General features: G+C 36.0%; 1 protein-coding gene across 1 annotated transcript in view; it reads right to left on the reverse strand.

Moving 5' to 3' along the window:
• Positions 1-9,842: 9,842 nt before the first annotated feature.
• LOC5580271 (serine proteinase stubble) overlaps positions 9,843-16,842 on the reverse strand; it is a 112,972-nt gene continuing 105,972 nt past the window's right edge. Inside the window, exons 3-5 of the mRNA XM_021852042.1 lie at positions 11,114-11,845; positions 10,263-11,054; positions 9,843-10,201 (exon numbers count right to left, since the gene is read on the reverse strand). Of these exons, the coding sequence (XP_021707734.1) occupies positions 9,861-10,201; positions 10,263-11,054; positions 11,114-11,845 (1,865 nt within the window). The 3' untranslated portion in view covers positions 9,843-9,860. The remainder of the gene's footprint in view (positions 10,202-10,262; positions 11,055-11,113; positions 11,846-16,842) is intronic.

A 16,842-nucleotide genomic window follows, 5' to 3' on the forward strand; every position in this document is an offset into this window, starting at 1 on the left:
AGAAGATTCTTGAGGAATACATTTTGGTTTGGTGTCGATAGATATCTTTGTTGCAAAATGATAGCATATAAATCACAACTGTTGTACAAAGTACAACAGCGCGACAGCCCGAAGGTTAAGAAGGATGGAAGAGAAGCAAGCTCCATCGATTTTTTCAAGAAAATGTGGTCAGCAGTTCAAATAGCAGTTCGAAAAGTTCCAAAAAAAGTTGTGCAGAATTTTATGGGAGGTATCAAAAGAAAAGTAAGAGCATTCTCCAGCAATGCTCAATAAATGTTCAAATTTATGTGAATTTGATCGAAATTACGTTGATTTCCATGTATTTTAGGTAAACTCATGAATTTGTTCGAAAATAAACAGTTTACTGAAAAAAACACGTGTCCACTTTCTTAAATGAACAGTCCTTAGATGAATCACAAGGGATATTCCTCGTAAGTTCTTTGGAAGAATTCTTGAAGGATTTTTCTACTGGATTAAACAAATAATGAATAGTGAAAATTGACATTCACAAATGTCACTGAAGTGCAGCGATATGAGAAAAAACACACAAACGAATGAAATCCATACAAATCTATGCAAACTACGAAATTTGTGAAACATTGTGATTATTGCGACTGTCATCACTTTTGTAAAACAAGAATTTAGGGGTCTATTTTATAAATCGAGTCGATCAAAATGACTCGACTGGAGTCACTGTCGACCAAAATATTTGCTCGACACGACTCTGTCACTCGAGTTTCTAGACAATTGTCACTCCATGTGACTGGATTACTATGGGAGTCAAGGTATCTAGAAGGGAGCTAGAAGTGGCAGCTGGCGAGTTTGTTTTGGTTTGAACTAATACCATCTCCAGTATCTTGAAACAAGGCCCCTAAAAAAATATTGTTTTCAACCAGGTTCGCTTATCAGGCATATAGATTCACTAGTTTTGTTTCAATTTCACTGTTTTCTTCATAATTAGTGTATTTCGGGTGCATTTCGTTGCAAAGCATAGGAAGTGTCTTTTCCACTCATACGGTACACATTTTTGGCATTCCTTCGCCAACTTTTGTGGCTTATGGTAACACCAGGTCCGTCCCACTCGGGCTCAGATTGGGTACCACTTCTAGTACTGCATTTGGTCCCTCGGTAGTGCAAAAGGTACCCAAGTTTGACAGATCGCAGTACACTTTTCACGGCATTCTAGATTACCTTATGAGCCATAAAATTTTGGGCAACTGCAAGGCACATGGAGGTCTTTAATTTGTCTTTTGTAACACTGAACCAAAACAAACCCGCCAGCTAGCCAGCTCGCCAGCTGTCACCTCCACCTTCCCCGCAGCTGACTTCCCCTCGCACCCACTGACTGCTTAGATTGATGAACCTCCCTTCAAGGAATCTTGATGGGAGTCGGCGGGTGACATCTGAAATATGCATGTTTACTTTGATCGACAGTGATTACAGACGAGTCACCTGAATCTGCTCGATTTACAAAATAGACCCTTTACTAGGCCCTCTCCCAGTAGTGTAGCTAGGAGGGTGCGGTAGGTGCGGTCCGCACCGGGCCCCAGATTCATAGTAAGAGTTTTATTAATATTATAAATTTGATTTCTAGAAAACTTACACGTTAATAAGCAGATGAAAAATCAGTTTGAAGGTGACATTGATTGGCAATGTGTAGGGGCCCCATGACAAATTATATTACTGATTGGAGAAGCCTAAACACCTATTCAAAATTCATTCTCGATAACTCGGTGTAATTTTGTTATTCATACGGATCTACCAAAACGTACAGGCCCATTAATCGTATCTGAAACTTATTTGGAGGTACCGTAATCCGGGGGCAAATTGATCAGTGGGGCGAATTTGATCAGGTCGGTATCAAAAAACATTTCCTCCGAAGGATGCTGAAAGCTTCGTTGGCATCACAGACATACCATGTTTTCTAGTTTATGGATGTGTAATGATGATTTTGCACTTTTTAATTTTTATTAGGGTCAGTTTTTTATATAAATATTCACACTTTTTTAAGGTGTAAGCAATACCGTTGGAAATGTCGGTGCTAAACAATATACTGGTGCTATGCGTACATGTCAACTTTGAGTATTTAAAATGTTGTGGAAGCTTAAGTATGAACTACTGAACTCATTTTGGATATCATACAGCATAGCAAGTATAGTTTTTTGCTCATAAAACCGTTTATTCTAAAAATTGTGCTGATATCAAGGGAAATTGCCTACATTTAGGCGTATTATGCAGATTTTCAAGATTTTATTTTGCAATAAAATGATCAAATACTCGAGTTGTGAGAATTTCGACATCATTTTCAGATTCAGGAGACTTAAATTTATAAGATGCGGAAATTTTTCATTATTAAACATGCTTTGTTATATGGTGATCCTTTTCACCCCAGTGTGTTATTTTGATATTTTGATATTAAAACTATTTTTATAATATGTTACATATTATTTCATGAGAATTCGATTACATAAACTGATAAAGATCAATGAAGTACTGATTTTATCGAAATTTTTTTGACAATATTTGAATTCCCAAGGGTAACACAACAAAAAGTTGTAAAATAGTGATCAATTTGCCCCCGGATTACGGTATTTTACAGACCTCGCCGTTTTTTTCATTTCAATTATAATTGAGAATATAAATTAGTTACCATCTTCGGGACATGGTTTGTACACAATCAAGGCTCTTTTGATAGGCTTTTCCTCTATTTTAATGCAAGGCTCTATTTTTAACGGAAGGTCTCGAAAGTCTCTATTTTAAGCAAAATTGTTTCGAAATTCACTTTTTATTTTTTCTGCTTGCAGTGAATCCGGCTCTAAGAGGTTCCAGAGAAACTTTCAGAAACTATTGCGTAAAAAGGTTCTTCAGGATTTTTTTTTTCAGATTCTTTAAGAGAAAACATCAGAAATTCTGGAAAAAAATCTTTCATTCAGAAATTTCTCTATTCATTCTAACATCAAGTCTCCCAAAACCCTTCCAGCGTTGTTTTAAGGGATGGTTAGAAGAATTTCCTCGTAATTTTTATTAGGGAATACATGCGCGAAGGAAAGCATTATAGTGGCTTTTCTCGACTATTTTGATTTCCCCAGTTGTAACTATAGGATATCTTCCAATGCTTCCTACAGGAATTATTTTAAGAATAAAATCATTCTACAGTTCTTAAAGAAATTCATTTGAGGATTTTTCGAAAAAGATCTACGAGAATTCCTACGCCAGTTTCTCCTGTTTGCCATTCAGTAATTTTTTATTTGGATTCCTTTTTGGATTCATCCACATTTACCCTAGGAATTGCTCCAAAAATACTTAAGGGTTGATCCGAGAAAATATGTTTAATACTCTTCCAGGAATTCCTCTTCAAATTGACTTGGAATTTCTTATAAAGCTCCTCTCTAAAGAGTTCTCCAACATTTTTTGCAGAAATACTCTTGTAGTTCTACCAAACATTTTCTCTCAGGAACAATCTCTGGAGTAATTCCCGAAGGAATTCACTAGGTGAAATCTAACGATAATTTTGAAGAAAATTCTAGACATTTTTTTGGAAAAATACTGTTTGAAATCTTAAAGATCGTTTACAAAGGAATCTTGGTGAAGGTTTTGAGGAAACGATGGTAAAACCATTAAAAACATTCCTAGTATACTAATGATTGTGTTTCAACTTTTGAAATTTTTTTTGAAGGAATTCTTGCTGGAATCTCTGAGGTAACTTCTACAGTAACAGTGTGGGATCGAAATCCGTACACCTAAGAAATGAATCTAAATCCGTCCACGTCACACAAAACGCTTACTTTTTGTATGAAGTGTACGGATGTTGAGTCTGTACGGATTTCCGTCCCCCACATCCTAAGAAAAATTCTACGTTGAATTTCCTAATGAACCGTAATCCCTAGGAAGCTCGTGAAAATCACAAAACGATCTCCTGAAGAAATTTTTGGAGTTCATTTTTTAATTAGTTGAAGCAAACCTAGAGCAAATTTATTTCCTCCATCAAGAATTTCAAAATCATGATTGCAATCAAAAAACAAAATTTGAGAAATGTCAACATTTAACTCGAATTCCCTTAAAGCTGTATATGAATTATTGCTTTCCAGAACTACTTCACTTGCTAATATTTCCAATTCCATGGCAATTAATTCGAATATTTTTAGTAAACTAATGTCTTTTTGAGCAAGAATTAAGAAAAGAAGAACTGTAGGCTCATTAACTAACATTTTTGTCATTAAACGAATATATCAACATTATCAACATAAGTTCCATCACTTTAGTCATAGCTCTTAAAAAGCTATTTAGTCATCGTTTATTTCAACAGTCAATTTTACATTAGCACCTAACATTTAGACGACGTTCACCTTAATTTTGAGGGCCCCTAAATAGAACTCCGCACCGGGCCCCAAAAACCCTAGCTACGCCACTGCCCTCTCCTGAAAAAAATCTTAGCTACGCCAATAGAAATCTTGCTGAGCATTCTGAGGGAATCCTGCTGACGATTCTGAGAAATTCCTGCTGAGAATACAAAGAGAATCAAGCTAAAGATCCTGAGAATTTGGGTAAATCTTTTTCATAATTGTGAGATAATCCTATTGATGATTCTAAGATTTCTTCTGAGGATTCTTTAATTTTTTTAATAGTTAGGGAGCTGTTGGTAATCAGTTCAGCAAAACGAATTCATAAGTAAAGAGTATTGATATTACACTTCGAGTCAGATCTTTTTTCTTAAGAATTGAGAACATATAAGGCTTTAGAGTCAAATATAAAAATGATGGGATATTAGCATATTTGAAACGCTTATAAACAATCTGTTCTATGATCATTATTTGACGAAGTTTAAAGGATTTTGACACTTATGCTTAACAGTGTAGTTATGCTAGAACTTGAATTCAAATCTTTTATCAAAACGCATTATTACAAATTAGGGCCATATTTGTAACCAAAGTCATGAATTTTCATATAACGTTGCAATATACCTATTTGTCTTCCATATATTTCGGCCTAATAAGCTGCCTCAACAATATGTAAACCAGAATGAAGAAATAATGCAGGCATTTTGTTCAATTTAGAAGGAGCAATTTGAGACTTTGATAATTTGATTTTTTCTGTGTAAAAATGGGCCACATTACCCCTCTACCGGCAGCTTCATATTTTCAACACAAAAAAATATTCAAACTGCGGTAACTTTTTTATTTTACGATATTTTTGCATCATTTTTTCACAAGCCCTCAAAAAACTCTTTTATTTATGAGTTTGCGTCAGTATTGATCATTGGTCATATGGTTTTGAAGATATTCAGATGTTGCTTGAGGGACCGACATTCCCTATACAAACATTCTTTGAACACCATTTCGTTTTTATTCAATTTATCAAAAAACTAAAATGTGGACTATACAATGCTAGGTTATAAGGAGCATCTCTGAAAAATATCATACAAATTGGTTGAGTTGTCTTCAAGAAATCTGAAAATAACAAAACTATGTTTTTTGAAATTTTAAGGATTTTTATACGGTCAGATTGCACAGTGGTTCCATTTGTTCTTCGAAGCGGTCATAAATCATTTTACTCAATATCCGATGACAAATACCATCAGAAATTGCCAAATTAATTATGTTTGACTGTTAAAACTCCATCGAGGTTGATGCCGTTATTGATATCACTTCAAAAATTGTAATTGGGATGCGGAGATCATATTGCGAATGGCCTGTTATATGAATTATTATATGTGCAAAAAACTGACTTGCAATTGTCTTTCTTTCCGTGTCTAAGATTAACAATAGTATTTAATATTTTATTGATAAGTAGCATTGAATCTGTAGATTGAAAGCAATATATTAGGATTATTAATTGCGAACTTGAGAAGATTCCCCTCACAGAGTTGCTTCACATGCCCAGAAGTTTACTTTTTGGTATGTGGATGTAAAAAGCTAATGAACACTTTTCTAAGTGTCAAAGTTGTACATACTAAACAAATACTTGAAATTCATATTAATTAATAATGCCAATTTCACATCAAATCACTACCAAAACCAAATAACGAACATGTCACTTAATGTAATTAACAACAAAATTAAATATATTTTCAACTTAGAAATAACTAATGAATTATTTGGTAATATGTTGTTGCTTCATAATATATTTTATTCCCACTATTTTATTTTTTTAGCATTGTATATATAGATGCTGGAATGTCGTTGAATATCTTGTTTTGATGCTCAAAATAAATACAAGAACAATTTCCTGTCATTCCTCCCACACTTTGAGAAGTCCTGTCATACATATTAGAATGGATGTTGTACCAATACTTATTTAATATGATTTTATTGTCTCAGCGCCCTCACTAAAACTACTTGTTAAATCAATATACAATGTTGCATGTGCATTCATATCGAATTCAAGTTTGAGTAATGAAAATTTCATTATTTTGTATATTCATTCCAGTTAGCTACAAATATATTGGTATGTAATCAATTCTATGAATATTTTTACAATTGCCTTTATTGCTAAAAACTCACAACTTTGAAGGCACGCTGCTAATTTATTTGCAAATATTTGCAGCTAGAACCTTCACAGGATCATTTTCCTACTCAAACATGATCATTTGGTGGCAGGAGTTTGATTAAATGTGATTAAGAACATATTTAAAAACGTACTTCAAATAAAGTGATGTAGTTACGAAGTGAGTATATTTCTGTCCTCATTACTCACATCAATTCTGACTCCTAGATATCAAATAACACTCTGAAACATATCGGAAGTGATAAATATACATTTGTACTAATGTTCTGTAATCTTAACTGATTGAAAAATCATTTGATACTGATATGCGAGGACAATAAACAAAGTGCTGAAATCGCTTAATTTTTAACGTATTTTTCACATACACTCCCGTGCATGAGTTTGGGTTCACCCCCTAAAAAACATGCAAAAGTGTTCTGTCCATATCTCTGTGATTACACGTCCAATTGAAACTCTTTAAGTCACATTCGAAAGGCAAAGAGTTATTCTTACTTCGTATGCATTTTTCTAAAAACATTCTTTAAACTTTGTATACTAAATTTTTACTTGAAGTTGTGACATTTTTCAAAAAACACACTGAAAAATCATATCTAATTTCCTCAGCATTGGGTCGACCAAAATTTTAAATCAAAGTGTCATTAGAATCGTAATTTTATATTCTTTGAAGAGACCCCACGAAATTTTGGCGGAAAAATCTGGAAAGTATTCAAAATGAATGAAACAGTCAGTCAAGTCATCGTGCAAAAGTTTCGGTTCACCTGAACTTACTTAAATCTGTGAAATCTCAAACCAATCATGTACGCGTCATTATTTGCGCTCAAAAAAGCTTTGAACTATTAAAATCGGTTGAAAAACGGCAGAGATATTGACAAAAATGATGTGCGTGCGGCTCACGTGAACCCACACTTTTGCACGATTTGCATCATACTGAGGGGTGAACCCAAACTTTTGCACGATGACTTGACTGACTGTTTCATTGATTTTGAATACTTTCCAGATTTTTCCGCCAAAATTGGAAATTAGATATGATTTTTCAGTGTGTTTTTTGAAAAATGTCACAACTTTAGGTAAAAATTTAATAGGGTTTTGTTCTATTTCGTCGTAAGCGCTACAATTCGTCGTATCAAACTTTAAATGTTCCACCACGGTGGATATTGAAATTACCTGCAACATAGATCCATTATCCAAGTGTAATTTTGTGAAAGCTGTTATGGTTTGCACACTTGTACAGCAAATATGCAATAAAACTACTGTATTTCGGTAAATAACTTCACTTCAATTATCCACTTTGCACTTTTTCACCGAAATCGCATGGACGAACACGATTTGAGAGAAATGCTTAGCGATCAACTGAGCCACACCATTTTCCAACACAAGTTTCTTCCCTCCCCCCGTGGGTTACTTACTTCGCCGGGAACTTATTTTCACTATGGAAAACCTTCGTACTTCATCACTGAAGGATTTCATTCCAATCACACGCCGTAAAAATTCTATAAATCACCAAATTTTACGAGATTTTCTCAACCGCCGCGTATAATTGAGAATGTAAACAAAGTTCAATCCGTCGTACTGAGAAAAAAAAGCTTGTGCGCATCAATGTGTGCGCGACGCTCGACGTAAAAATACGGTTCCTTTGATTGTGTTGTTTTCGCTGTACTGTGAGCAAATGCCATAATTGTACGGTCAAAAGGAATTGTGTTCATATGTTTGGGCTGAATTTTGATAACGAACAATTAATTTTAAAGGAAATTAGTATTAGTACTATCATGCTGAAGGAATGGAGGGAGATGCCCGTAGATCTATCTTTCTAGTAAAACATTTTATTATAGCGTTGATATGTTGTGTTTTAACCACTCAATACACACAGTGAGCCGTAAGTTGTGAGACGAATCTGGAAACTGATTGCGACGGAGTTGAAAACGATACGACGGATTGAGAATACGGTAAGATGCATTTTCTTTGCATTATTTACAAAAAGAGATCAAGATTTATCAAAATGTTATTGTACAATGCTTAAGCCGTTTCGAGAATGAATTGTTTGGCATCGGTTTGTATCAGCATCATTCACTGCAATACTAGGAAAATTGCAGTTCTCACTGATCAATGCTTAATACGATGGATACTAGCACATCACCCTATACAAAATTCAAAAAATGTTTTTGGAAAAATACATACGAAGTAAGATTAACTCTTTGCCTTTCGAATGCGGCTTAAAGAGTTTCAATTGGACGTGTAATCACAGAGGTATGGACAGAACACTTTTGTATGTTTTTGAGGGGGTGAACCCAAACTTTTGCACGGGAGTGTATAAAAAATACACTCAATCATTCATAGCCTTACAATGCATATCATACAGGAACGTCTATAATGTTTCTGTTTTTACATTCTTGAGATCATAATTGATCCATGAAAAGGTAAAGGAATGGCAACCAAGACATTTTGTTTTTCGATTTATGACCTATGGACGGTACCACTGTGGATTGGTACCACACACATAAATGCTCATTACTCGAAAACGGTTGCACCAATTTGCTTCATTTATTCATAAAAAAATCACATTGAAGTATTGTATCACACAAATGACTGGACATGACAAAAAATCTGTAGTTTGAGATATTAACTTAGATTATAGAAAAACATCGGTCCCCCAAGAAATTTCGCAACATCTCAGGATCTAGAAGACTTTTGATTAATGTCGACACAGATACTTAAAAAAGAAGAAGTTATCGCTGTTTGAGTATTTTTTGGGGTAGAAAAATGAAGCTGCCGGTAGAGGGGTTAACCTTCGAAATAAATGTTATGTTTAAAATTTTACTAATGAAATCCAACGGCTGAATATGCTATCGTGATATATTTTGTAGTGAACTTTAGCCAAAAGTAGCATATCGCTTAATATCGAACACTGTTAAGGATTTCGAAAAAGACTAACAAATCGGATATTTACTGTACAGATTTTTATTATTACATCCTTGTATAAGTATCGGCGCACGTGCAAAGCTTTTGCATTTCAATACACTTCACATGTTTCGATGTGATGTGGTAGAAAATCGAGAAATTCGAAGAGTACATTATGAGTAGATAGAGAAGAAGCTTAACAGAGCTATTGCAGTAATGTACGTGGTTCTACTAGCTAAAAGCTGTCTTTGCTGTCCTAAAATCTACACGTAAAAGAGTGGAAGATATTGTCAATAAATTACATAAGTTAGTATTAGAACTACTGTTATCAGAGGACATGTTAAATTATATACAAAATACTCGTTTAAATAATCGCATCTTCTCTTCTTCTATCACATATTTGTATCGTAACTTCTTCCTTATGGCGATATTTGTTCATTCGATGCGGGACCCTTGCCCCTTCACTTCTTGGTATTTTCCCGTATCCACTCCATGTACTCGCTCACCCTGGTATACACACCGGGATACCCCGGCTCTCCACACTTGTTCCCGAATGAAACCACTCCGACCTGCGTCCACCGTGCCTCGACCAACATCATCAATGGCCCTCCGGAATCTCCCTGACAGGCGTCGACGCCTCCCTCAGAAAACCCGGCGCAAAGGAAATTATCCGTAATGGGCTGGAAGTACGCATGGTTGCAGTCTTCGTTACGCCAAACCGGAAGCGTGGCCTGTTGCTGCTTAGTGGATTCCTTCCCTCCGTAGTAGGTTGTACCCCAACCAACAACCGTGGCCCGACGACCTGGAAGCGAAAGAAAGCGTCAATAACCACCCAAAACCTCCATCTACAGAAGCACACATACCCGCCATCCGGTCCTTCGACGGAAGATTCGACTTCGGCGTGCACACCGGAATCACGTACTTGGACTTGCGCACCGGCCGGTCCAGCACCAGAATGGCTATGTCATTGTAGAATCCTACCCGGGAGAACTTCGGATGAGCTCTCACCTCCGTCACCTTGAAAGTTACCGGAGCCGAGGGTTCAGCGTCCGTGGAAAGATCAATATCTCCCAATCGAACGGTGAACTGCCGGGCTGCGAACGGACGTTGACGAGAGTCCCTTGTGCAATGAGCCGCTGTCAGGATGTACTTCGTCCCAATCAACGATCCCCCACACCAGAATTCCGTCCTCTTCGGACCATGCAAGAAGATGGCCGCCATCCACGGCCATTGACCAACGGGTGCCTCAATACCACCAACGATTCGCCCGGAAGAGTACTCTTGTTGACCACAGTCCTCCGGATCCACGAAGTTATCGGCGATGGGCTTCAAGGTGGCGGCAAGTATCTGTTCCGTTGTGGTAGCCGGAGGACGCTTCGTAGTCGATTTGGTGACAACTGGGCTCAGAACTAAGCTTTGTGAAGTAGTTTGAGGAATCGGTCGCTGAGTTGGTCGTTGAGTGGTGAGTAGGGTGCTGGCCGGAGCGGGGCAACATACTCCCGGTACAAATAGACGCTTGAAACAAAGGGATTCTCGGAGATGCGTCAAGTCCAGCAGCAACCCCGGACAAGTACTCAAATCTTCGCATCGCCCCGGACGTCCGTCTGGAGTTGTACACGAGTTCTCCGAGTCTTTGGTGGATTCGACGATTTTATCTAAAATGAAAACGAAAATAAGGTTGCAATAGTAGTCCTGGACCAATCAAAATACTCACTAATGGTGGGAGGCTTCTTGGTGGTTTCAACGTGGGTTGGATCTTTCCTCTTGACCTTGTTCTTCTTCTTTTTCTTTTTCTTCTGCATAGAACTGGATGGAGTCGCTGCCGCGACTTCTTCTTTCTTCTGTACAACCAAAGGTTGCTCCTCGGTTACCACTTCGACAACTTCCGTAGTAGATGTGGTCATCTCTGTGGTCGTTGTGGACTCAGTTGCCGTTATCGTCACCGCCGGGCTCACCGTAGACTCGACTTCTGGGCCTCCAACTCGCTTGATCAACGGCTCAATTGTTTTTGTGACATTCGCACCCAACATCGTCTTCGTCAACGTCAGTATGGCATTTGGGACATTCTCTTTCTGGTCCTTGTTGACCGAGTTCACCGGAGCCGGTTCCTGTCCCTTGGTGATATTCACTATATACCTACCCACGGTATTCAATGCCCCTAGCGTTTCGGATATCTTGTTGAACGCGTCCGCCGACCACAGCCGACTTCCGCCGTCAGTGCTGGTTTCCTCCTCCGCTTCCTCTTCCTGTTCTTCCTCTTCCTCATCATCATCGTCTTCTTCATCTTCCTCTTCATCATCGTCATCGCTGTCATCGTCGTCATCACCCAGGAAGTCCAGGAAGTCATCATCGTCGTCATCATCATCGTCCGTGCTCGGCTTCTTGCGCTTCTTCTTCGTTGCCGTCGTTGTCGTCGTCGTTGAAGGCGTAGTCTGCAAACGAGAACCTTTCGAAAAATTACTGGATAACCCTGGGTTGTGCAGAACCCTGGTAAACTATAATGATTGTGGGTTTAGTTGATCTGAATTTAATGGATCGACATACAATGCTGTACAGAATAATGTACCGTGAATTCGGGACAAATTGATCAGTAGGGTGAAATTGATCACCGTGTCACACGATTTTATATCTTCCTAAAGCGAAGTATGCACTTCAACAGAAAAGCAATCGTCTATCTCGATGCGTGGGAAATTTCTTGCAAGAAATGCTCAAGAAAAGCATTTTTCTTTGATCGCAGTACGCAGTTGAAAAGAAATTTCAATTCAAATGGAGCTCACTCTTGACCATTTCTTGGGCAGAAATTTTACTTTTCTTGAGCGGAACAGCATACTTAGCTTAAAGCTAAGTATGCTGTTTCGCTTAAGAAAAGTAAAGAAATTCTTGACTGAATGGGTCAAGAAATTTCCTACGGAGAGCCCATTTCAAGTGACATTTCTTCTCAACTGCGTACTGTGATCAGAAAAATGAGATTTTCTTGACCATTTCTTGGAAGAAATTTTCCACGCATCGAGATAGGCGATTCCTTTTCTTGTCAGTGGCAAACCAGCCTTAATGGAGCACAAATATCAATGCAACCTGTAATGAATGAACGTTGTTTGTCGGAACTATTGTCGAATTGTGTACTGTGATGTTTTTTGCGTTAAAGAATGTTTATTTCTATGAAAATACTGTAAAATTTCAAAATCATGTACGGTGCAGTATTGACAAACATCCATAAACTTCTTGTTCTAAACAAGGTTATGAGTACCCAGTAAACACAAACTCGTATACGATGGCGCATAAGAGTACAAATGTGGAGGCGATATACGTACATGCGCCATAAGGCTGCGTGCAAGATGTGCGTATATCGCCTCCACATTTGTACTCTTATATCCCATCATATACGATGGGGTGTTTACTGGGTATGGTATGAACCTGGGAGGGAGGCACCGATATTACACACGAAATATGACACAAAGTTATTTCGAACTGCAAAAAAACTCCAGCTTGCCAACGACAATCAAGGCAGACTTGATGAAAATGGCTAGTTTTCTTTTGTTGTGTTCCTTCGATCGTCCTGGACAAACATGGAAAAACGGCCAAAGTTTTCTATGCATTTCATTTTCGTTTTTAGGCTGATACAAATATTAATTTTCTTTTATGTCACCCCCCCCTTCGAAAATCCGAAAATTTTGAAGGGGAGAAAAAAAAAATATTCATGATTTTTTTGACATTAGTTAGATTTTTTCAATTTACAAAGTAAAAAACAAGTAAAATAATGATCCAGAGGACGACTAAAAACAGTTAAACAACTATCATTAAAAATAAAAATTCGAAAAAATAACTTTTTTTTCATTTTTATTTTTTTGTTCCTTATTTATTTTTATCCCCCCCCTCGTACCTTCCAAGTGGTCTCGGACATAAAAGAAATTTAATATTTGTATCAGCCTTATTGGAAAAAGTAAAATGATGCGTATTTGAATACTTTATATTCAATCGGAATAAAAGGTGCTATTGTGACATTACTTTTGAATAAGCATGAAAAGCTTTTCAATAGATTTTTCGTCACATTTGGTAAAATGCAAAAATATGTTTTAATCAATTACGCGCTTTTATCATGTTTGTCGATTGTTTTAGATCTGGGCTCACAGTGACAGTTCGTGACAGTAAAATCTCGGCTCACTGTGACGTAGAGAAATTTTGTATTGGTTTCTCCCTCCCAGGTATAAACCTGAAAGTATATAAGGATGCTTAAAATATATTCTCAAACCAGATTTCATCATCAAAACTCGTACCAATTTGCTCATTCGTTTGATATAATTAAATTTCTGTTCAATAACTGAAAATTCCTTAGGAAAGTGCCTATATTTAGGCGTTTTCAGCGTAATTCTTCATATTCAATCATTCATTATTTCTATAAATAATGTATTGTTAAGAACTTGGCAAGCATGTTCGGATTCAGAGAACCCAAGTACAGCATGTAGAGTTGTTTTAAGGCGAAGTAGGCCGTCATTGACATTTGTACGTGTCGTTGATGATTGTTGCTAATTCATCTCACGATTTCAAATCAAAGAAAATCATTTGGTTTTGCACTGACACAGCTGAAAAAGTATCACCATACTTTATGAATTTTAGCGCGTACAGTGACACTTTTCCAAGTCAATATAAACTATCAAGACTGAATTTTATCACTTTGAAATGCAAACTGAAAAGTTATCATTGTTGCCAAAACGAATGACGGGCTACTTAGCCCCAAAAACTAACAATAATCGTATTGACAAGTGATCAATTTCAGCCCGAAACGGAATCCGCCAATTTTTTATTGTGGAGATGATTTTTAGCACTAAAATCACATTTTCAGAAAATTTCGGTACTCGAGCTAATAAACCTCACCGTCGTATTTGTTTCCATATACTTAGTTGTTTTGCATTATCAACATTTTTGAAAGCAGACAAGGAAAACCAGAAAAAAATGATCAATTTCACCAATAGAAATATTAGTAGTAGAACGCAAGTTGCGCTGTTATTGAAAAATTGATTTTAATTATTTTTACCTTAAGTTCTGGGTTTTCACTGTTTCTTAAATGCCAATGTTTTGTTTTGGTTTTAAAAATTGATTTGACACTTTGAGGTCAATGGTTCTACTATTTCACCCGAAATTACGGTACGCATTAGCCTTTTTCTTACAAAGTGGTCAAGTTTGGAGATCTGAATCTGGATCGGTTTCAAGAGGTTCTTTTGACCTGAAATTCACAACATTAACTTCATTCGTTCAACTAAAAAAATCACAATATTTGAAGTACAAAACTTAGAGTTATTGAAAATCTCTAATTTTACGAAAATGGCATAAATTTATTTGGAAATATTTTGAAAACAATCAGTTTTACTAAAAAAAAGTCATATTCTACAATCTTTTGTGTTCTACCTAATTTAATAATTTTATAAATGGACGTATTGCTCTAAGTACCATAAAACGGGGTAACTTTGATAGTTTTTTCGAAGAAAACTTCAATATTTATGCATGCGGTTTCAATAAATTACAATTTTTATTTTTAAAACAAGTACTGACATCCTAGCTATCGATTGCACTTGATAGATTGCCAAAAGATTTATTCTGAATGAATATATTATTTTTCATATAATCAAAAGTCGGTTTTCTGTTTTGGGGTAACTTTGATAATGGCCGAATTCATGTTCTACTATAACTAGGCATCAAGGATAAGTGACGAACTCATTATGACTTTATCAAATAGTGATCGTAGAACAGATTGTTTGTAAGCATTGAAAAAACGCTAAAATCTTGTAAATTTTTAATATTTGAGTATAAATCCTCAAATGCACTTGTTCCAACGGAAAAAAAACTTTGACATGAAGTGTCATACTAATACTCTTTATTTTGCATTCGTTTCCTAACTGATTTCTAATTAAAAATTGTATCATTTCTGTAAAAATTACTGATTTATGATAATATAAAAGTTTCATTATAAAAAGCAATGAATTTCTTATAACGTGCTTGTTGCCTACATTTAGGCGTATTATTCAGATTTACAAAGTTTAAAACTAATTTTATGAAATGTTAAATAATATTTAAAATAAATCGATTACATAATCTGATAGAGGTCAATGAAGTACTCATTATGTTAAAACTAACTTGAAAATATTTAATTTCTTAGGATAACATAGCAAAAAGCTGTAGAATTGTAATTAATAACCGTAGTCCGGGGGCAAATTGATCACTATTTTACTACTTTTTGCTGTGTTGTCCTTCGGAATTCAAATATTGTCAAATAAATTTCAGCAAAACCAGGACTTCATTGATCTTTATTAGTTTATGTAATCGATTTTTCATGAAATAATATTTAACATATCATAAAAATAGTTTTAATATCAAAAAAACTAAAATGACGCACTGGGGCGAAATTGATCACCGTATAAAAAAGCAGGTTTAAGAGTAAAAAAATTTCCCTATCTACTAAATTTGAGTCTCCTGAATCTGAATATGATGTCAAAAATCTTACAACTTGATTATTTGATCATTGTATTGCAAAATCAAACATTGAAAATATGCCTAATACGCCTAAATGTAGGCAATTTTCCTTGAAATAAGCACATTATTTGAGAATAAACGGTTTTATGAGCAAAACACTATACTTGCTATGCTGTATGATATCAAAAATGAGTTCAGTTGTTCATACTAAAGTTTACATAACATTTTACACTCTCATAGTTGACATGTAGGCATAGCAAAAGTGCATTGTTTAGCATCGACATTTTCAACTGTATTGTTTACACCTTCAAAATGTGTGAATATTTCTATGCAAAACAAAGAGCAAAACTGACACTAAATAAAAATGAAAGAGTTCCAAATCATCATTAGGCATCTATAAACTTGAAAACATGGAATGTCTGTGATGCCAACGAAACCTTCAGCATCCTTGAGAGGAAATGTTTTTTGGTACCGACTTGATCAAATTCGCCCCAGTGATCAATTTGCCCCCGGTTTACGGTACCTCTGAAAGCTCTTCCAAGAACTCGTTCAGAGATTCTTACAGAAATATCTCTAATGCTCCTTCCGATTTTTTTACAGAACTTACACCAGCAAATCTTTATGATCATTCTTAGCAAATTCAACAGACTCTGCAAAGATAATCGAAGGACTTCTACAGCAACTTTTCAAGAATTCGATTTGTAATTTCACTAGTAACATCTTCAAGGATAGCTTAAGGCATGGATTCATCAAGGAATTGCCCTCATACTCTAAATAATGGGTCGTCCGCCCACGAGTTTTCCATATACTCAACATGTTAAAGCTTAATTTATTATTTTTTTCACCAACGTAATCTTTTAGACTATGGATATCCCGAAATCTATAAACTAAGACCCTGTCAAAGAAAATTTTAGGTTGATTCAAGTTCGATAAAATCGTTTAATGATTTTTCTTATTATTCGTCCAAATATTCCAACA

Source organism: Aedes aegypti, chromosome 3 (assembly GCF_002204515.2).
Source record: "Aedes aegypti strain LVP_AGWG chromosome 3, AaegL5.0 Primary Assembly, whole genome shotgun sequence".
Classification (NCBI taxonomy): Eukaryota; Metazoa; Arthropoda; class Insecta; order Diptera; family Culicidae; genus Aedes; species Aedes aegypti.